This window comes from Suncus etruscus, chromosome 17 (assembly GCF_024139225.1).
Source record: "Suncus etruscus isolate mSunEtr1 chromosome 17, mSunEtr1.pri.cur, whole genome shotgun sequence".
Taxonomy (NCBI): Eukaryota; Metazoa; Chordata; class Mammalia; order Eulipotyphla; family Soricidae; genus Suncus; species Suncus etruscus.
Window position 1 is genome coordinate 27,609,220 of NC_064864.1, and position 22,899 is coordinate 27,632,118.

The 22,899-nt window shown below is 37.3% G+C and overlaps 1 protein-coding gene across 3 annotated transcripts in view; it reads left to right on the top strand.

Annotated features, from left to right (window-relative positions):
• CCSER2 (coiled-coil serine rich protein 2) overlaps positions 1-22,899 on the top strand; it is a 124,402-nt gene that overhangs the window by 25,835 nt on the left and 75,668 nt on the right. For all 3 annotated transcript variants that reach the window (XM_049790645.1, XM_049790646.1, XM_049790647.1), the window contains exons 3-4: positions 6,031-7,485; positions 9,135-9,331. In XM_049790645.1, the coding sequence (XP_049646602.1) occupies positions 6,069-7,485; positions 9,135-9,331 (1,614 nt within the window). In that variant the 5' untranslated portion in view covers positions 6,031-6,068. The remainder of the gene's footprint in view (positions 1-6,030; positions 7,486-9,134; positions 9,332-22,899) is intronic.

The window sequence follows — 22,899 nt, forward strand, 5'->3', positions numbered from 1 at the left end:
TGGGTATTGGGTGAATAGTTTCTCCCAATCAATGGGTAGTCTTTTTATCCTGGTTCTTGAGGTACAAAAATTTCTTAGTTTAATGTAGTCCAATTTATCTTTGCTTTGACTTGCTTGGTCAATGGTGTTTCATCCTTGACGATGCCTTTAGCTTCAATGTTATGGAGAGTTCTGCCACATTTTCTTTCATGTATGTTGTGGTTTCAGGTCTTTCATCCATCAATACATTTTGATTTGACTTTTGTGTATGGTGTTAAAAAGAGGTCTGATCCAAACTACAAGCTAAACACAAATTGGACCTGTTAGCTCTGGTAGTCCTGAGAGCTAGGGGTGGAGCTCTGAGATGCATGCAGGATACTAAGTTGGAGGGAAGTCAACACTGGTAGTGGGAATGGCCCTAATTGACTGTTACTAAATGCCTGAACTACAACTCTGAAAGACTTGTAATTTACAATGGTCTCAATCAAAGGAAAAAAAGAAAAAGAGTTGTGAGTTCAAATTTTTTTGTATGTAACTGGCCAGTTTTCCAGCACCACTTGTTGAAGTGGCTTTCCTTGATCTACTTCATATTTCTTGCTCCTTTATTAAAGATTAATCAATCATATACCTGAGAGTTTTATCTCAGGATATTTGTCTAACTGTATGTAGAAGTTTATTGTTCCATAAGGTTTCAGAAGTGTTGGATATATTTCTTTCAAAAATATCATGGGTGTTCTTAATGGGATTGAATTAAATCTTTTCAGTGCTTTGGGAAGTATTGCCATTTTACCAATATTAATCCTCTCAATCCATTAGCAGGGGATTTATTTGCATTTCTTTCTGTCCTCTTATTTCCTAAAGAATGTTTTGTAGTTTGCTTTGCATAGGCTTTCACCTCTTTAGTTCAGTTGATTCCAAGGTACTTATTTTCTGAAGCATAATTGTGAATTGAATGGGATTTTTTAAATACCTCTTTCTTCTCTTTCATTATTGTATATAGGAAAGTCATGGATATTCACATATATCTTAATCTGCTACTATACTATAAAAATTCATTGTTTCTAGAAACTTCTTTGTAGAGTCTAGGATTTTCTAAATATCAGCTGCACATAGTGAGAGCTTGACTTCTTTCTTTCCTATGTGGATGTCCTTCAGATCTTTTTCTTGCCTAATTGCTATGCCATATACTTGTTTTTTGAGTTTCTACTTCATTAATTTCTGCTTTAAGTTTTATTTCTTCTTTCTGCCTGCTTTCATCTCATTTTGTTGGTCTTTTCCAAATTTTTTAATCTGTGCAGTTAAATTATTTATTGGAACACTTCACAGTGCTTTTGATGTATCCCACAAATTCTGGTTGTGTTCTCATTCTCATTTGTTTTCAGGGATCTTTTGGTTTCCTCTTTGATTTTTCTCCCTGACCCAGTAGTTGCTCAGTAGTGAGCTGTTTAATTTCCAGGTGTCAGTGTTATCTCTATTTCTGTTTGTAATTCATGTTTACTTTTAGTGCATGATGGTCTGAGAATATGATTGATACAATTTCTTACTCGTTATTATTTGAAAGTCTGTTTTTTGGCCCAGCATGTGATCATTCTTGAAGAATGTTCAGGTGCGTTGGAGAAAAATGTGTATTCGGCTTTTTCGGGGATGAAAATCTCTCTCTCTTTATATTTCTGCTTACCTCTTTTTCATTTCTTCCTTTAATGTCAATAATTCCTTGCTGAATTTTAGCCTATTGATCTATCAAGTGGTGATAGAGTGGTGTTGAAATCTACAACTGATATTGAGCTTATTTTGATGTCTTTTCTTCAAGGCTATTAGTTCTAAATATTTTTTTGGTTCCCTCATATATTGGTGCATAAATGTTTAGAAGTGAGATTTCTTCTTGATTTCTCCTTTGATTATTAAAATGACCCTTTCTGTCTCGTAAAACATCTTTGAGCTTGAAATCTATGTTATCTGATATTAGTGGAGTCAATTCAGCTTTTTTGAGGGAGTTGTGCTTGAAGGATTGTCTTTTATCCTTTGACTTTGAGTCTGTGTTTGCTCTGACTGTTCAAATGTTTTTATTGCAGACAACAGAATTTTGAATTCAATGTTTGTATCCATTTTGCTGCTCTGTGTCTTTTACTTGGTGCATTTGGATCATTGACATTGAGAGAGATGATTTTCATGGAATTTTGTGCCATCTTTTTGTAGAAGTTTTGCATGTTTGTGTGATTTTTCTTGTCTTATGATATACCCTTAAGTTCTTCTGTTTTGTTTCTTTATTTAATTCTTACTAATTTTTGGCTATACCCATGTGCTCAGAAATCACTCCTGTCAGTCTTGGGGACCATATGGGATGCCATTAATTTTTAAGCTGTTCCTCTTGAATTCATTCCAAAGTTCTGTCAGCTATTCATTTACTTGACAACTCTTTTCCATCTTATGCTCTTGTCTGGAGGTATTTATGCACCTCATCTTCGAGCTGACTGTCCTCAGTAACATACTCTGTTGGTGAGACAATCCCAGTGATTTTTCTTTTTACCTACAAAATTTTTCAGTTTTGTCATTTCTGCTATCATATCCTCTTGAGTTTTATTGGCTGACCTTGAGTTCCTTGACTATCCTTAACCATTTCCTCTCTAAAGTTCTTATCAAGAGAGATTGTACAGCTAAGTTACTAATATCAGTTGAGTCTCATAGCTACAATCTTTGCTCACTAAGCATGTTGTGATTCTACGTTGCTTTTCCATTGCGACCTTTGCAGTCTTGAGGTGTTTATTGTGTGTTGTTTTGTGTGCTCTCAGTGACTGTGATAAATTCTTGGCCACTGAGTGAAGATCTTCTCAAGCATTGACCTGGGTTCAAAATGACTCTTCTGGGCCGGAGAGATAGCATGGAGGTAAGGCATTTGCCTTTCATGCAGGAGGTCATCGGTTCGAATCCCGGCACCCCATATGGTCCCCTGTGCCTGCCAGGAGCAATTTCTGAGCCTGGAGCCAGAAATAACCCCTGAGCACTGCCGGGTGTGACCCAAAAACCACAAAAAAAAAAAAATGACTCTTCTGAGTCAAAAAAGCGGATCCCACTGCCACTCTTTCTTCCTGCCTCAGTTTCTTGGAACTCTGTAGCATTGCAGAGCCTATCAGATGGAAAGTCTACCTTTTCCCTAGTCTCAGCACTTCTCTTTCCTTTAGGGCAGTGTTTTTCAATCTTTCTGTGCAAAGGAACACCATTTTCATGAAAAATAATATCATGAGGCACACCACCATTAGAACATGTTAAAAAAATTTAACTCTATGACTATATTGACTATATATAAAGTAATTCTCTTGAATAGAATCAAACACAACGAAATTATTTTATAATTACTTTATTATATATAAAGTATTTTGTAATGACTGGTTTATTTGTAATCCGAAGCTGCGTGTTACCGATGAAATTGGAATTTTTCCCACAGTACACCAGACAGTATCTCACGGCACACTAGTGTGCTGCACCAAAGTGGTTGAAAAACGCTGCTTTAGGGTGCTACTCTGAGTACGAAAATAGAATTCTAAATCACAAAGAGGAAGACTCTGTCTTCCTTCAGAATTAAGTCTTTAGCCTGATGTTTTATTAGTTTAATGAAGATTTTTTTATATATCTGTAGTATAGTTTTCTTGTTTTGTATGTTTTCTCCCTTTATTTTGGGGTATTTTTTTCTTGTCTGCTGATCTTTTCTGTTTATCCTACATAAAAATGCCTTTATTTTCACTTCATTTTTTTATTTTGAGTCGTATTTGCAGCGTTCAGAAGTTACTCCTCGCTCTGTGCTCAGAAATGACTTCTGGCAGGCTCGGGGGGACCATGTGGGATGCTGGGATTTGAACCACCGCCCATCATGTGTCAGCTGTGTGTAAGGCAAACGCCCTACCACTGTGCTATCTCTCTAGCTCCTATTTCCACTTCTGTTCTATATTTCTATTGATCTTTGTACTTTTTTCCTTTCTTATATTATGATTTTTTTCTTTTTACCATTAGTCTGATTCTTGCTGTTTTCAAATTCATAGTTTTTTTATTATTTATTATTATTATTATTTATTAAGATATACTTTCAGTTAGTTACAGGAGTATAACCTGAGTCACTAGAATTTTAAATTGGTTTTGTTTGTTTTATAACTTTCAGTTTACCTGTTTGGTCTTTATGTTCTTAATATTGTGTTATATTAAAAGTATATTCTTATTGGGTATTGTGTGTTATGAAGAACTCATTGTCACTCTATATCTTTGATTTCCTTGTATTGATTAGGATTTCTTTTAGAGTGACTCTTTGGTGTTCATTAGTCATTTATGTTTTTCTTCTTCTTATTTTTTTTTGTTTTATTTGGGCCACACCTGTTTGATGCTCAGGGGTTACTCCTGGCTGAGCGCTCAGAAATTGCCGCTGGCTTGGGGGGACCTTATGGGAAGCCGGGGGATTGAACCGTGGTCCTTCCTTGGCTAGTGCTTGCAAGGCAGACACCTTACCTCTAGCGCCACCTCGCCAGCCCTTATATTTTTCTTCTATACCCTTATTTATAATTTTGTACTGCCATTTCTTTTTATGTTGCTAAGTACTGATGGCAACTAGGTAACTGATATAGGCTTGATATAAGGTGATTTAATTCTCCATCATATCTTTCCCACTTTAGAGTGAGAATGTCATCTTATATAGTGTAGCCTGCTTTCCATAACCCTACCAGAGCCTCTTTTAATCAATATACATTGCCCTCTGCTTGAAGGATAGAAGTTGCTGTTGGGAATGAGAAACACTTTGGGGCCCCAGAACTCTTCTATCTTTCTAAAGTTGGTTAAATATCCTCTTCCAGTATTACTATATCTTTTTTTTTTTTTTTTTTTTTTTTTTTGGTTTTTGGGCCACACCCTGTGATGCTCAGGGGTTACTCCTGGCTATGCGCTCAGAAGTTGCTCCTGGCTTCTTGGGGGACCATATGGGACGCCGGGGGATCGAACCGTGGTCCGTCCTAGGCTAGCGCAGGCACCTTACCTCCAGCGCCACCGCCCGGCCCCTTTTTTAAACATTTTTTTTTTCCCAGTATTACTATATCTTGGAAAGGGGTAGTAAGTTTCTAGGGGTTTTAGACCCTTATTAATTGCAACTGATATGGTGCCTTCAAGCCTATAAGGTTTTCTAGCCATTCTCCTTGAGCTGAAATTTCAAAGATTTTTTTTTTTTTGGGGGCGGGGGAAAGAGGGGATGGAGGTGCACATTTGTCTTTGTTCAGAGCTAATTCTGACTCTGTGTTTGGGAATCACTCCTGATGTGCTCTGCGAATCATATATGGTGCTGAGAATCAAACCCAAGACTATCTGTAAGATTAGCACCCTACTGGTTATGCTTTTTTTTCTTGCCTTGTGTACTATCTTTCTGGTGCTGTAGATCTTTTCTTTTTTTTTTTTTTTTGTTTTTTGTTTTTTGGGTCATACCCCATGATGTTCAGGGATTACTCCTGGCTCTGAGCTCAGAAATCGCTCCTGGCTGGCTTGGGGAAATGGAGTCAGTCTAGGATTGGCTGCATGCAAGGCCAAAAGGCATCACTGCTGTGCTATTGCTCTGCGCCCCCCTCCCCTTTTTGTTAATGCACTGATTTTTATAATTGTAGCATTTCTTTCAGAAAAATAAATTGTTTTATTATGATAGCAGTGAAAAATATGAAATCTAAACATTTTAATTTATCTTTTTAATTTTTCCTCTCTTTAAAAATTTTTTTTATCATTTTTATTGAGCTACCAGAATTTATAATACTATTGATTCTGTTTTTCTGGCTACATCATTCTGAGTCTGCCTTCCTCTACCCAAACCAATCCCCCACACCAAATTTAAATTGGAAATTGGAAGATGTTCTAGTCAGATTTCATTATCTTTGTATTTCTTTGTCATCTATACACTAAATTTTATTTATTTTCTTATAACAAAGATAGTAGTTAATTGGTATGTCAGATATTTATTAAGCTTTTTTTCAGAATGCTGAATAACTTTGGACTTTATTTTAATTTAATGTTTCACCTACTTTTTTGTCTTCTCAGATTCTGTCAGAAATTAAGAACAAATGAATCTGTAGCTCATGGAAGAAAAAACACAAATCAAGACATTTTTGGGTTCCAAGTTGCCAAGGTATGGAGCAAAATCTGTAAGAAGTACCCTGCAGCCGATGCCAAATGGAGCACCTGCTAATTTACTGGGATCTTCTAAGAGCAGCAATGTCAGAAGTTATATTAAAAACAATGGTCCTGATTGTTCTTCCTCCCATTCATTTAACTGGAGAATGACAAATAAATACCAATGTCCTGCCCAAAGTATTGAACATTCTAACAATTCTCAAGGTTCACATGATAGAGGAACTGGCACTGAAAAGCAGCAACCTGCTCAAGGAATGTTTGACAAAAATGGGATAAAAGGAGGTTTGAAAAGTGTTTCTTTACTCACATCAAAGTTAGTAAAGCCATCCACTATGTTTGTATCATCTGCAGATGAGTTGAGCCAAAAGTCTTTATCTGGCCCACCTAATTTGGGTAAATTCACTAAAGGAACATTATTAGGAAGGACTTCATATTCTTCAGTCAATGCTCCAAGATCACAATTGAATGGATTTTATGGAAATCGATCTGCTGGTAGCATTCAGAGACCTAGGGCAAATTCTTGCGCCACCGGAAGCAGTTCTGGAGAAAGCTTAGCACAATCCCTTGATAATATTAAATCTATTACTTGTGAAAAAATGGTAAGGTCACAGAGTTTTTCACATTCCATTCAGAATTCCTTCCTTCCACCTTCATCTCTAACCAGATCACATTCTTTCAATAGAGCAGTTGATCTTACAAAGCCTTATCAGAACCAACAGCTACCTATGAGAGTGCCTCTAAGATCGAGTATGCTAACAAGGAATTCCCGGCAATCAGAAGTTCTCAATGGGAATGAACATTTAGGATATGGATTTAATAGACCTTTTGCTGCTGATGGGAAGAAATTGGCTTTATCAAATGGCCAAGGCATAACTTCCACTTTGGGTTATAGGATGATTCATTCCCCTCTACTAAAATCTAGACGATCTCCATTTTCTGGAAACATCACAGTGGATGGTAATAGAAATTCACATGCTGACACATGTGTGGAGGAAGATGCTGCACTTTTGGTTAAGGATGAAGCTACTGATAAGGACCAAGAACAAATCGAAAATGATGGTTGTAGAATAGAAAGTGACCAGACCACGAAGAGTGATGCTAAAATTAGATACCTGAGTGATGATGTAGATGATATTTCCTTGTCTTCTTTATCATCTTCTGATAAGAATGATTTAAGTGAAGATTTTAGTGATGATTTTATTGATATAGAAGACTCTAACAGAACTAGAATTACTCCAGAGGAAATTTCTCTTAAGGAAGAAAAGCATGAAAATGTTCCAGCAAAGGATGTGTGTGATTCCCCCAAGGAAAGTGAGAAATCCTTCAGTAAAACTGATGAGTGGATAGATATAAGTGTCTCTGGTAAATATATCTTTATATTTGTTTGTTTTTATCTTAGTTAATTTAGTTACAGTCTGATAAATTCAAGAGTGCTATCAATTTTGTGGAAGGGGTGAATCAAAAAATATTGGGAGTGAGCATGTATCTTTCTTGTCATGAAAATTTCTCTTAATACAGTATCAGTAAAAACCCTATTTCTTTAAGGACTCTTACCTTTGTTCCTCTTTGCCTGTCATAATTAGGCCTACTCCTCATTGCTTCAAATTTACTTTTTTCATACATCACTAAACTTGAGGCATGCTAAATGATAGGATGGTTAATTGGTTGTGATAAATGATAAGTGGGAATCTTGTACTTCCCTACTAAGCCTTATACCTATGCCATTTGGCTTTCTTTTTTATTACCTATATATTTAAAAAATATTACAGTTAGGTAATGTGTTTACAGTGTGTTGACATAATGTGTTGACATTTATAGTCATGGTATATATGGATACCACCATTTTAAACCATCTCTTCCTATGGTAGTGGATCATTGCTGGTTATAATCATAAACTTGTCCTAAATAATGTCAATTTTGACCAATCAATACAATTTTTTATATTGGAAAAAATTTTTTTTTTTTTTTTTGGTTTTTGGGCCACACCCGGCATTGCTCAGGGGTTACTCCTGGCTGTCTGCTCAGAAATAGCTCCTGGCAGGCACGGGGGACCATATGGGACACTGGGATTCAAACCAACCACCTTTGGTCCTGGATCGGCTGCTTGCAAGGCAAATGCTGCTGTGCTATCTCTCCGGGCCCCATATTGGAAATTTTTATTGTTTAAAAGAGGAGCTTAAATATCTTGTTAGGTGGATTGTGTAAAAGTTACATTTTCACAGGAACTTTATTTTTTATTTGAAAAAAGTGAGTTAGCATCTGTTAGATATTTCCTTTTTTTAAAATTTTTTTGTTTCGTTTTGTTTTTTTGGGGGGCCATACCTGGTGGCACTCAGGGATTATTTCTTGCTGTGCATTCAAAAATTACTTCTGACAGGCTCAGGAGACCATAAGGAATGCTGCAGATGGAATCTTGGTCTACTGCATGCAAGGCAACACACAACTTACCTGTTGTGCTATTGTTTTGGCCCCTATTTCTTTTTTATGGTTGATTATCATGGTACAAAATGAACTCATGTAGCTTGAAAAAAGAATAAACTTAAGGAGTTTGGGAATAGGCCTATGGTGTAATTGAGGGCCTGTCAAAGTGTATAACCCTTGAATGTTTTTTAGTTAGGAGTCCATATCTGAGAGTTTTATTTTTCTCTTATTAGGAGACAATTGTAAAGCTAAATCATATGCACAGTAGAAAGCATTTTCTACCTAGTGATTAAAAATGAATATCTTGGGAATAGTCAGTCTTTTTTTTTGTATATTCAGGAATATAGAAATGAAGGATGATTCAGTGAATTTTGTTTATATTTTTTAGAAAGCATTTTACTAGGATATTTTAAAGATTCTACTCTTGAATTTTTATTGTTTAGAATTTGAAAAATTCTGTAGTTTTGAAATCTTTCCAGGTTTTTATAATGCTAAATTATTTAGAATTCTATTTTTAGAACCTGAAAATAATTGTATTTTATGAATGAGTAACTTAATTTTTTTCTTTCTTTCTAAAACAACAATTGAAGACAGGAGTGAATGTGCAAAACGTACCTCTGGGAATAACTTGATTTCACCAGACACAGATTACAGAGTTGGCTCTTCATTTGAACTTTCTCCATCTGATAGTTCTGATGGAACATATATGTGGGATGAAGAGGGCTTGGAGCCCATTGGAAATGTTCACCCTGTTGGGAGCTATGAATCTTCTGAAATGAACAGCATAGTATGTATGAATTCATATATACCCTTCTGGAACATTTTATTTTCTATAGACTTGTACTATGAAATTTATTTAAAAAATTACAAATAAATTCTGAAGTTTAGGTATAAAAATTTTACTTTAAGAACCTATAAAAGTGATAATTGAAATAATCTAAATATGTTATATGACTCTGGGATTTTTTTGTTTTGTTTTGTTTTGGGCCCACACTCAGTGGTGCTCAGAGCTTACTCTTGATTGTGCACAGGGGACCATATGTTCTACTGGGGACAAATTTGGTCAGTCTTGTGCAAGGCAAGTACCCTACGTGCTATGCTATCTGCTTGGCTTTTCTGGAAACTCTTGAACCAAACACTCTCTCATACACAGTTTATGATACATATGCATTGATAAAGATATAGAGATATGTAGACTTACTGAATTAATATTAAACTATGTTAGTTGGCTCTTAGGAATAAAAGGCCAATGTCTGGAGACATTTTGGTGGCTAATACTGAAGGGCCTATGGAAACTAGTTGGGGGCCCGGAGAGATAGTACAGCGGTGTTTGCCTTGCAAGCAGCCAATCCAGAACCTAAGGTGGTTGGTTTGAATCCGGGTGTCCCAGATGGTCCCCCGTGCCAGCCAGGAGCTATTTCTGAAGCAGACAGCCAGGAGTAACCCCTGAGCACCACCGGGTGTGACCCAAAAACCAAAAAAAAAAAAAAAAAAAAAAGGAAACTAGTTGGAAGATGATATGGATGCTGCTTAATTCTCTACTATGTGTGAGGCATCATATACAAGAGAGAAATTTCTGCCTACATGTCAGTAGTGTGCTTATTGAGAAGCTCTGTGTTAGTTTGTGTTTGAGGTAACACTAAAGCATGAGCTTTATACTTTCATAAAGTCTGTTGTTGATCTAGAAAACTCAAAAGGCAGTTTAGTGACCTATGCTGCTTTGATCTTGGGGTATCACCATTTCTCTTTCTGCCTCTTGTCAGTGTGGTGGAGGACTGTCCGTATTTTAACATTTCAGTTATTTACTTTGGCCTGTGGGTAAATGTATTTCACTCAATCTATTGCCCAGAACTTCTGTTAGGTTCCAAGTGGTTAAGAAGTGTAGTTTTCATATGTTAGCTGGAAGTTTAGGGATTCAGATACATAACTGGGTAAACACTAGATCACTTACTATGCATTTATGTATGCTAATTTTAAGAAACATTGCAAGTAATGTAGATACCCTATATGTTTTATGAGTATCATATATTTAAAGTAACAATAATAGTATATAAATATGATTTTCAAGTAGTTTTATGTGAAAATTTATATTTTATGGCTGTTTAAATTTCTAGTAGATTGCAGGCAGTTTTCCACATTCATACTTTACATTAAAATATATATGAGGGGGGCCGGAGAGATAGCACAACGGCATTTGCCTTGCAAGCAGCCGGCCCAGGATCTAAGGTGGTTGGTTCGAACCCCGGCATCCCTTATGGTCCCCCGTGCCTGCCAGGAGCTATTTCTGAGCAGATAGCCAGGAGTAACTCCTGAGCACCGCCAGGTGTGGCTCAAAAAACAAAAACCAAAAATAAATAAATAAATAAAAATAAAGGAAAAAATATATATATGAGGATTTTTAAATTTCACAAACAGAAAAATTAGATATCTGATTTGGAGATAGTATCTTCATCTTATTAGATAAAATAAGTTCGGGAAAATTAGTTTAGTTTAGTGTATAAACTATTCTTTTTCTAGAACTATAAAAGTGTCCGGAGCCTGTATTCGATCTCATGATAGTATGCTTCAAGGCTGGAGATACCCTGTATCTCTTAGGCCAAGGGATTTTTTTCTAATTTCCTTAATTCTTACTGTGAAAAACAAACAAACAAACAAACAGAAACCTGCCACATCAGGACCCCCCCCCCCTTTCCTCCTTTTTTTTCTTTTTCTTTTAAATTTATCTTTATAGCTTCTAGATAGAACCATGGAACATGAATAAATTTTTTTTTGGCCTTATATTTCTATGTCTTCCTACATACTGAAAAAAAGTGGATGGTCCAGGGGCAAAGCAGTCTCATGAGCACTGAGTGGAAATAAAAAATGATCACACCTAAATACCCAACTCAAAGTCAGTGACAATAGAAACAAGAGACCCAAACTACGAGCTGTTCACAAAAGGGACCGGTTACACTAGTAGTCCAAGATGCTAAGGGTGGAGGCATGGGATACATGCTGGGAACAGTGGCATGCTGGGAACAGAGGGAGGTCAACTCTGGTCAACTCTTAATTCACTGTCACTATGTACCTTAAATATAACTATAAAAGACTTGTAAAAAAAAGTGTTTATGATGGTAGTGGAGTGAACTTTATCCAGCAGGTGGCAGCAATAAGCAATTGAGAAGATGGTAATTTTTAGAGGTTTTTCCAGTACAGTTCTCTTTTTAGTGTTATATATTTATTTGATCAAATAGAATATTATGTTGACTTACTATTTGCAAAATAATTAAAATTTATAGACTATAACTTCAGGCCTTTTTGTAAGCCTTACTGGGCCTGTCACCAAAGTTCTAATTTCATCACATTTGTTGTTGTTGTTGTTGTTGTTGTTGTTGTTGTTGTTTGGGTCACACCAGTTGACGCTCAGGGGTTACTTCTGGCTATGCGCTCAGAAATAGCTCCTGGCTTGGGGTAACATATGGGACCCCAGGGGATCGACCCGCTGTCCATCCTTGGCTAGCTCGGGCAAGGCAGGCAAGGCACATGCCTTACCGCCTGTGCCACCACTCCAGCCCCATCTCATCACATTTTCCTAATAATTTCTTTCACCGTCTCATTCTCTTTTCTGCTCGTAACTGATATAGAATATTGTCACTTGGGAGGGGGGAAGAATATTTTTCACTTAACTTTTCACAATGCTTAAGCTTAATTTTATTTATTTGAAACCATTGTGACTTTTAAAGTGCTTCATAGTTGGGTTTCAGATATACAGTGCATCAGGGTCATTCCCAACACCAGTGTCAGTTTCCCTCCACCAATGTTCCCAAGAGTGCATCCTATAGCATCACCCTTTTTCCCTGGCCTGCCAGTATAATAGGCCAATTTTAAGTTTAGATAGTTACAATTTGGGTCTTTTGAGTCTATTGGTTTGGATATTTAGTTCTGTCCTTTTTTTTTCTTCCACCATATGTACCTGAGACCACTTATACCCTGCCACCATCTTTTTTTTGTTTGTTTGTTTTGTTTTTTTTGGGTCACACCTGGCAGCACTCAGAGGCTACTATTGGCTCTACACTCAGAAATCACCCCTGGCAGGCACGGGGGACCATATGGGATGCCGGGATTTGAACCACTGTCCTTCTGCGTGCAAGGCAAACACCTTACCTCCATGCTATCTCTCCAGCCCCCCTTTTTTTTCTTCTTAATTGTATGGAAAAATGCAGAAATATGAGGTAAAACAAAGTAATTCATGTACCAAGTTTCTGTGCAAAAGGCTGAAGCCCCTAACTGAAAGTTAAAAAAGGGTGGTGGTGGTAGCAGGTTTTTTTGGTGTAGCAAAAGTTGGAGAAAAAACTTTTGGCCTAAAAACAGAGTATCCCTAGCCATGAAGCATCCTGCCATAAGATGAACTACAGGCTCTGGGCATACTAAGTTGTCTAACTCCAAAGTCTTTCTTTATGATCCCAGGAAAAATTCTCAATCACAGTTGTCGCTGTCAGGCTTCTGTAACTAGAGATCTTAGTTTTTGCACAGATCTTATGTCGAAATCAGGTTGTCACAGAGCATCTTCTAGTTTCATCTTACCATTAGGTAGCAATGCAGGGAACCCTGACTGAAAACATGTTACTGTTTTCAAGTTGTGAGGGTGTCATATGAACCAGCACTGGAGCAAGTTGGTGGGAGGGCAGCATTAGGGCCTTCCCTGGTAGAAGTATGATTCCTGGTGCTGGTGCATAAAACTGTGCAAATTCCAAAGATGGGATCAAGATTCAGGGGTGAATGGCTGTTGTCAAATTGACTGGAGCCTAAGTCAAGTCGTCATGTTCAGCCGTCTTGTAAAATAAAATTGATGAGTTCCTATCCATACTAGATAAAAACTTCTTTTTATATGTAAGATTTTCCATTTTAATGTGCCTATGCAAAAAGGAACAATGCCACATGATACTACTGCTGCATATGGGAGTAAAATAATAAGCTAAACAATTCCTATAACCTATAATATAATTATAATATAGGTTATAACCTATAATATGGTTATTTATAATGTAAGTTATAACCTATAATATGGTTCTAACATGAATTCAGAACCCAAGAGAAACTTATCTACTAGAATTTCCTACTAAACAAATTAAAAAAGGAGATGGAGAAAACTACATGTACAATAAGAATTATACTTATTAAGAATATACATCTGGGGCTGGAGAGATATTACAGTGGTGGAGTGTTTGCTTTGCAAGTGCTGACCCAGGGCTGTCTGAGGTTTTATTCCTGGCATCCCACATGGTCCCCCAAGCCTACCAAAGATTTTTGAGCACTGAGCCAGGAGGAACCTCTGAGCACTTCAGGGTGTGACTCAAAAACCAAATATGTGTGTGTGTGTGTGTGTGTGTGTGTGTGTGTGTGTGTGTGTCTGTCATACCTAAGTTCTTAGAACTTACTCCTGGCTCTCTGTTCACCACTCCTGGTGGTGCTCAGGCGACCATATGCTGAGGGGGGAACCTGGGTTGGTTGTGTGCAAGGCAAGCGCTTTACTCACTGTATTCTCTCTGGCCCCACAATTAGTGGACTTGAACATTTTATGACATTTTTGGGGAAGGTAAAATTTTGGGTTTTGACTCTACCTACTTGTGCAGACACTACTCCCACCTCTATGCTCTAGACAGAGATTTACTCCTGGCAGTTCTCATGGAACTGGGAGGATCTGGGAATTAAACATTGTCTTCCTATATGCATAGTATGCACTCAGCCCCTTGAGCTATTCTTCTGGCCTTTTAATGTTCCTTTATGTGCATAATTTTAAATTTTATTGTAGTAAATTCAGATACAGTATGTGTGTGTCTTCCATATATTTTTTTCATATTATGATTGGTATTTTGTATATTGAGAGACAATACAGAGCAGTGATTAAGCCTGAGCTATGCCATCAGCTAAGTTTAAGATCCATTTCTCTTCTTAACTGATTTCTCTAAATGTTTTTTTTTTTTTTTTTTTTTGGTTTTTTGGGCCACACCCATTTGACGCTCAGGGGTTACTCCTGGCTATGCACTCAGAAGTCGCTCCTGGCTTGGGGGACCATATGGGACGCCGGGGGATCGAACCGCGGTCCGTCCTAGGCTAGCGCAGGCAAGGCAGGCACCTTACCTCCAGCGCCACCGCCCGGCCCCGATTCTCTAAATGTTTTTCTTTGTAAGCTTTTTGTTTGTGCTGGGGATAAAACATTCTACATGTGATGTGAATCCTTTTGTTTCTTTTTTTTTCTCCTAACTTGAGGCTATAATAAAATTTACTTCCAATTATTAGGAATTGCATGACAAAATGGTGTAATAGCCATGTGATTGATACCTTTCGTAAATTGCAAGTAACATCTTTGTTTACCTGTTGGGATTTCTGTGAACATAAAACATATATATACAGCATACTTAATTCTAGCGATATAACAAGCCATAAATATAATCTATTATTTTATCACCTTATCATTTTTTTACATTTAAAGTCTTAATTTATGTGATATGAAGTATAATAAATTATCCTCATTAACATTTCTTGCTAATGTATTTGGGTTACTATGCAGAGCAGTTAACATAGAAAACCTGAGATTGGGGCCGGGCGGTGGCACTGGAGGTAAGGTGCCTGCCTTGCCTGCGCTAGCCTAGGACGGACTGCGATTCGATCCCCCGGCGTCCCATATGGTCCCCCAAGAAGCCAGGAGCAACTTCTGAGCGCATAGCCAGGAGTAACCCCTGAGCGTCACAGGGTGTGGCCCAAAAACCAAAAAAAAAAAGAAAACCTGAGATTGCTATTCTTATATAGGCCAACTCTTTGGTAGTAAACAGTTTCCCCACAGTGATATAAAGGTTTATTAGCACAGTAAGAGTAGCTCAATGTACCTGAACTGACCAAACAATATGATTTATAATAAGTAGCGACTTTCTTCCTGGTAATCTGGAATTTAGTACATGCAAAGACAGAAGGTACCCACACAGCCAGCCCTGAGAAAAAAAAATAAACTTGTAAACATCTAAATGGATGAAATTGTATTTGTTTTCTCAATTTGTGGCTGGATGAATTAAACACTTTCTGTGTGACTCCCCCAAGAGAGGACTCTTGGAACCCTCCCCTCTTTATTTCAGCTATGCCTCATTTTTTCCCTATGGTTTATTTCTGTATCATTTTGCTGTGCTATAACAAGTTTCATTTTTTTATATGATTGCATCCTATCTTTCTCATAAATCATCTAATCTGGGAGTGGTTTAATATGTGATGAGTACTAATTAGCAGTTCATAACAAATATGACAGAAGATGTTTTTCTTTGTTTTTGTTTTGGGGCAATACCTAAGGTTCTCCAGGCATGGCTGGAGGATCATGGATGGTCCTGGGGATTGAACCTGGGTCAGGCCCATGCAAAGCAAGCACCCTATTTTACTTCCTGTACTATACTCACTGTACTGTTGCTCTAACAACAGTTTTTTTTTTAAGTCATTATATTTATTTTCTGTTTTTTTTTTTTTTTCTGGTATGAGGGTGAATACACATGCATTATTACTTAAGGGCTACTTTGACTCATTGCTCTGGGTTGCAGAGGTAGGGGGGATCTTATGGTCTTGGAAATTGAATTCAGGTTGCTTGCTTGCAAACTCATACCATTAACTCTTTGGCCCAGATAGTTTTTGGGGGGAGGGCAAGGAGTGAGGACATTGTCAGGAATCAAACCCAAAACAATGCAAGGTAAGTAGTCCTCTACTGCTACACCACATTCCTGGCCCATCTTTCATATGTTTATAATAATATTTTGAATTAGGTATTGACTACTTTATCCAGGGAAAGAGGGCATACATAACTGTTTAGTAAATGGTGTATGAGAGAAAGACCTTGAAGTAGGAAGAGATTTTGGAATGTTTGAAGAACTGAGGTCTACTGTCGCCTTAGTATTGACAGAGAGGCGAACAATGGGAGGCAGTGAGACTGCTAACAGAATTTTCTGGAGCTCAGAGGGTTTAGGTTTTTCTCTACAAGTTTAAGGGAGGAGGGACAGATAGAAGTGGCCTGAGGATAGGTAGCCATGTGTGGTGTGCATGGTGTTGGAACAACATAGCATGCATAAAACCCTATCATTAGCAGTATTGTAAATCATGGTACCTTAAATTAAAAATTTAATTAAAATTATTAAAAATTATTTAAGGAATCTGTTGGAGGATTTTAAACTGGAAAGGGATATAATTTGCTTTGTACTTTAGAAAGGTCCCATGAAGGGGCCAGAGAGATATTATAGATGCCTTGCATGCAGCCGACCCAGGATGGACAGTGGTTCTAATTCTGGCATTCTATATGGTCCCCTGTGCCAACCAGGAGCAATTTCTGGGCACAGAGCTATAAGTAACCCCTGACTGCCACCAGGTGTGATCTCCCCCCCTCGACCCCCCCGCCCAAAAAAAAATGGTCCCATGGAAGCTGTGCACGATGCTGGGAGCAGTAGTTTTAGTGAATAAAGATAGCAGCTTGGGCTAAGGAGAAGGCACAGTCGATCGACTATCAAAGGAGTGGCAAATTGCTTGGAACTTTATAAACTTCCTGGAACTAGGTAAGTGTCTCCTTTCTTTTTTAAATTGTGGACATTCCTGGCTATTATTTATGACCAGTAATTTTAACCTCTTTCTCTTTCTTATCTTTCTGAAATCCTAAAGGGCAATTTTGAAAATGGCTTTAGGGAGTATAATTGATGAAATCAAAGTATAATTTGTTGACTTTAAAGTGCCATCTCTATACTTTCAGAAGTTATCACTAGGATTTTTGCTCCCAGGCACTTTGTCAAAATTGCCCTAAATTATCAGTTTAACATGTTATTTTCTGGTTGGTCTTTTTTCTTTTTGCAATATTAAATCAAACTCCATTGACTACTTGTCCATGCTCTGTTCTTTCTATTGTTTTGAGAGTAACTTTTAACCTATAGTTTTGTCAAGATTTCATTATCTTTTTTTATCACTCTCAGGTTTCTGACATAAGTATTTTCTATACATGTATTGAAGTGGGTGCCCTATAATCTGTCATATAATTCATAATAAAGAGAATAATGGCATTATTTAATGTTGTTCAGTATTTTTCACATACATTGTGACATAACCACATGTCATAATATCAAGTTTAAAGTAACTAGAAATGTAATGGTGGCATGGATGTGATAGAATGATGGCTTACAGAGTTGAGATTGTCCTAATGTAAGTAATTGAAAATCTCAGACTAATATTAGCATCAAGAGCTACATGTTCTGACAAAGAATAAGGAACTTGTAGACATAGGTGGGATCCAACATATTTTATGTATAAAGGGACAAAGATAAAAAAATAGTTCATTTTTTGCTAGATTATACTTTTCCACATATATTTAATAATTAGCATAATTTATTTTTACCTAGTAGTCTAAGTTTTTTTTTTAATTTTTTTATTTTGAATTATGAGAACAAAAGATGCAAAGAAAGAGGACAAGGTAAAGTTACAGTGGAAGGACAATCACCCATAACATAATTCTCAGAAGAAGTCCCCTTGCTGATATCTTAACTTTGAACTTTCAGCCAAAGAAAGTTAAGATAAAGTAGTCTAAGTTTTATGTTTTGAAAGTTTAAACTTATCAAATATAATTATTTCCCCTTAAACAATATTTTATGCACTCTATAGTTTCTGAAGGATTGTCTCTATGAAGTTCAGTTAAGTAATTTTTTATGTTTTGTGTTTAGAGTTGTACCTTGTGGCATTCAGGCATAACTCCTGGCTCTGTGCTTAGAAATCTTTCCTGGCAGTCTCGGGGACCATGTGGGATGCTGGGGATTGGGGAAGGATTGGATGCATGCAAGGCAAATACTCCACCTGGTTAAGTAATTATTAAGTTACTGCTATGCCAGGATACTGTTATGGGCTAAAGATACTGTGAATAAGAATGAATTCAAGGGGCTTGAGAGATAGTGAATAAGAATGAATCACGGGGCCCGGAGAGATAGCACAGTGGCGTTTGCCTTGTAAGCAGCTGATCCAGGACCAAAGGTGGTTGGTTCGAATCCCGGTCTCCCATATGGTCCCCCGTTCCTGCCAGGTGCTATTTCTGAGCAGACAGCCAGGAGTAACCCCTGAGCACTGCCGGGTGTGGCCCAAAAACCAAAAAAAAAAAAAAAAGATAGCACAGTGGTTTGCCTTGCATACAAAAGGACTGTGGTTCGAATCCCTGGCATCTCATATGATCCCCCGAGCCTGCGGGGATCCATTTCTGAGCGTAGAGCCAAAAAAAAAAAAAGAATGAATTCAAATTCTAGACTGACAGGAAGATTATAGATTATTATTTTAGTTTTATAAATAATAAACATACATTCTGTAATGAGTATGCATGCAGTCTTTAATACATCAGGGAGGCTTAATTGTATATGTAAGGGTTATGTGTTCAGAAATCTTCAGAGAGGAGCTAGCATTTGACTTGAGTTTTAGTGAATGAATGTGCAGTTGACCAACTGAACAAGGGAAAGAGGATGAACATTTTAGGCATGGGACAGGATATACAATGCATGGAGATTTTATAAAGTCATGATATGCTACAGGAATATCATTCTTTCTAATGATGGAGAGGGTCTGAAGACAAAAGATATTAAGACATAAAAGAAGAAAGAAACCTTATTTTTGTTAGTTGGAAAGATAAATTTTTATGTTCTTAACTAGTAGAAAACGATACTGCAGACTACTGTTTTTATTTAAATCTTCATAAAAAATTTCACCAGTATTTTGGTACCATGAACAGAATTATTTTCTGAAAATATTTTTCCTTATTAAAATAAAGTTATTGACCTATCTAAACTGATTCTGAATTAAAGTCTGCATGTTAGACAAAAATTATGAATTTAAAATCAATTTGTTAGTATTTTCTTTACCATCACATTCCTTTTTCAGCATAGTACACTAGCATAGGAATAAATTTATAATTAATAGTATTCATAAAGATGGTACTGATTCTATATATTGTGCATATTGATACTCTAATGTAGTCATAGTTAATGAAGATATGCTGTAATAGCCAATTTCTTACAGTTTTTCTTATTTACTTTAGCATCTGTTATTTGTTCAGTGGGGTTTAGGGGATTAGGCCCTTTTTAGTGTCTGTGTAGAGTGCTTCATGTTTCCTGGGCATAGGTTGAATTGATCAGTTAGAACCTAGAAGTGTGGGAATTTTGGCAGGCTTCTAAGGAATTTTTATCTCAGGGGCACACAAAGATAATGGGGAAATTTGTCTTTAGACTCTTCAGGTTGTCATGCAACTGTTACGTATTATTGGTAAGTTACCTACACGGCATAAGGGTTTAGTCTTAGCTTAAGGCCATCATAGAATACTTAACTGAAGAAAGTCGATGATAAGGCAGCAGTCAGTATAGAATAGCTTAGCTAGGCTAGCAAACCTGTTAATGGGAATCTGTCATTTACCATTATAATCAATGTGATTGAAATTATCTGAAAAGTTTAAAGTTTTAAGTTAGGTAAGCTTTCAGAAGGTTTCAGGGGTCTCAAATTCGTGGCCCTCCATACAACATTTTGTGGTCCTGCCCTAGAGGAATCTTTTTTTGTTTTGTTTTGTTTTAGTTGTTTTAGTCAGACCCCCCAATGTTCAAGGCTTACTACTGACTTTGCTTTCAAGTATCACCCCGACTTTGCCTCCTGTGGCCCTCAGGTAAGTTGAGTTTGAGACCCCTGGTAAGCCAATGAGAATTTGGTCTTACTGCTGAAGTGCTACCACATATTTCAAAACTGTTAGGGATAGTTTGCTTTGCAACCACTAGAATTCTTAACTCCTTTCACCTTCCCTTTCAGGTGCTAAATTGACCAATTTTATTTATTCCACAGGGCACAAATTTTGGGTTTAAAACAGAAGGAGAGGGGCCGGGCGCTGGCGCTAGAGGTAAGGTGTCTGCCTTGCCTGCGCTAGCCTTGGACGGACCACGGTTCGATCCCCCGGTGTCCCATATGGTCCCCCAAGCCAGGAGCAACTCCTGAGCCCATAGCCAGGAGTAACCCCTGAGCATCACCGGGTGTGGCCCCCCAAAAACAAAACAAAACAAAACAAAGCAGAAGGAGAAATAAACCAAATGATTGTTAAGGGCAACAGAATGACAGACTGTGTTAGTTTTCTCTTGCTGCTGCATTGAACTCCCAAAACCTAGTGTCTTAAAAGAGCATAAATTAGTGTTGGGTTATTTTTTTTTTTTAACAGTTTAGTAAGATAGAAGCAATATTAGTCTTATGCTGTATCTAGGTGTCAGTTGGGCTTTATTTCACTTGGGAGCTCTATGAGAAATTCACTTCTTTTCTAATTTCTAGAAATTGTCCTTGATTATTAGCTCCTCTTCCTACAGTTTGAAACAAGCTCAGTGTATCTCTTTGACCAGTCTTCCTTGAATGTTTAATATCTAGTGGTACATAGTGTCCCCACCACCTTCAGTTGCTGCCTCTTTATCTAAAGAGACCCACCCAGAAAATCTTAAGAATGTTTGATCTATTTTAAAAATATATATATTTTATTTTTTTATTTATTTTTGTTTTTGTTTTTGGGCTAAACCTGGTGACCCCTGGCTTACTCCTGGTTCTGTGCTCAGACATAGCTCCTGTCTTGGGGGACCAAATAGAACAATGTGGATCAAACCCAGGTCTGTCCTGAGTCGTCTGTGTACAAGGCAAACAAACACCCTACTGCTGGGCTATTTCTCTGGCTCCTATTTTTTAAAAAAAGTTTTAATTGACTCACCATAAGATACAAAATTACAAAGGTGTTTATGATTGAATTTCAGCCATATTATGTCCACCACCCATCCTTTCTTCACCAGTGCACATGTACTACTACCAATGTCTCTCCACTTTCTCTCTGGCAGAGTTTTTTTGTGGGGCTAACCTGACAGTACTGAGGGATTGCTCCTGTCTCTGCACTTAGAAATTACTCCTGGCAAGTTTGGGGAACCATATATGATGCCAGGAACCAAACTAGGGTTCACCATATGTAAGAAAAAGCCCTAATCACTTGCTCCTGTGGCAAACTTAAAATATAAATTAATTTATTAAAGACCATGTATCACAGAACATAGTTGATCATGATACATTTTGTTTCCATGTAAGTGGGAACAAAATTATTTAAAATGAAAAAGAAGAAAACATGAGTCCAGCAACAAAAATTTTGTGAAAATTATTGTATCTCTCAATGAGATCATTAAGTCATTGTTCAGTAAGCTTTTGTTGATGATTTTATTAGTTTTTTTTGCTTCTAAACATTAGGTATGTGTAGACACACATTGGTGGTTAAATTGGTGTGTTCCTATGGGGATGCTAGTATTAAAAAAATGAAGTTATGCTGTCCCGTAATTCCAATCACTGTTTCTGATATTGTGGCTTTTGGGGGCCATGTTTTTAGCTGCTAGGGCTTTCTGAAATATGGGAAGGTGCGGGGAGGGTACCTACACTCATTGCAAAGAACTTTTGGTGATGTCAGCCCAAAATACTCATATACCTGGAGTTTTGGTCAATAATTGTCTTTGCAGAGAGCTGTAGAGGAGTGGTGAAGCAGAACCAGCGACAAAGTGACAGGTGGGAGATAGATGCAGCGGAGGTCACTTTGGCAGGCAATGGACTTGCCTTGCCCTCCTTTCCTGAGATTATGGCAGACATTTTTCATTTTTCTTCATTTTCTCTCTCTCTCTCTTTCTCTCCCTCTCTCTCTCTCTTCCTCTCTCTCTCTCTCCCTCCCCCCCTCTCTCATGGATATAATTTTAAGGTCAAGCTGAGGGGCATCCATAATTGTATTTGCAACAATTATATTGCTTTTTAAAGTAACTTTGGCAAGTTTCAGAGATTATTCTCTTTATTGGGAAAATTACTTTATTTTCTGGTGATTCTATTTTCACTCTAGTAAAATATTTTTAAATTTTCCCCTTTATATTTAGTTTAATAATTATGATTTACAGAGTTTTTAATAGTTGAGTTTCATGCAGTAGGATATTTTAACACTAATTCTACCATCAAGTTCAGCTCCCATCATCAGTGTTCCCGTATCCTATTGTTGCCTGCACCCCCATATCTCCCATCCCCCTACCTTCTTCCTCCTGGGCACTTTAAAAAATTTGGTAGTTGCAGATTAGATCTCATGTTTTCAGTGTTGTTCAGTCTATGCTTTGGGGTTATGTCTGTATCATTTTCCCATATCACCAGTATTATAAAAGTCCTACTCCTATTTCCCCATTACTTCTCTTTCTCATTTTCCTTCCTGCATTGATTTCTTTCCTTTGCTGCCCTTCTCTCTAAACTCTAGTAGAATTCATAAAATATTTTGTAGAACTAATAATTTGAGCAGAAATTCCCCAAGTAAAA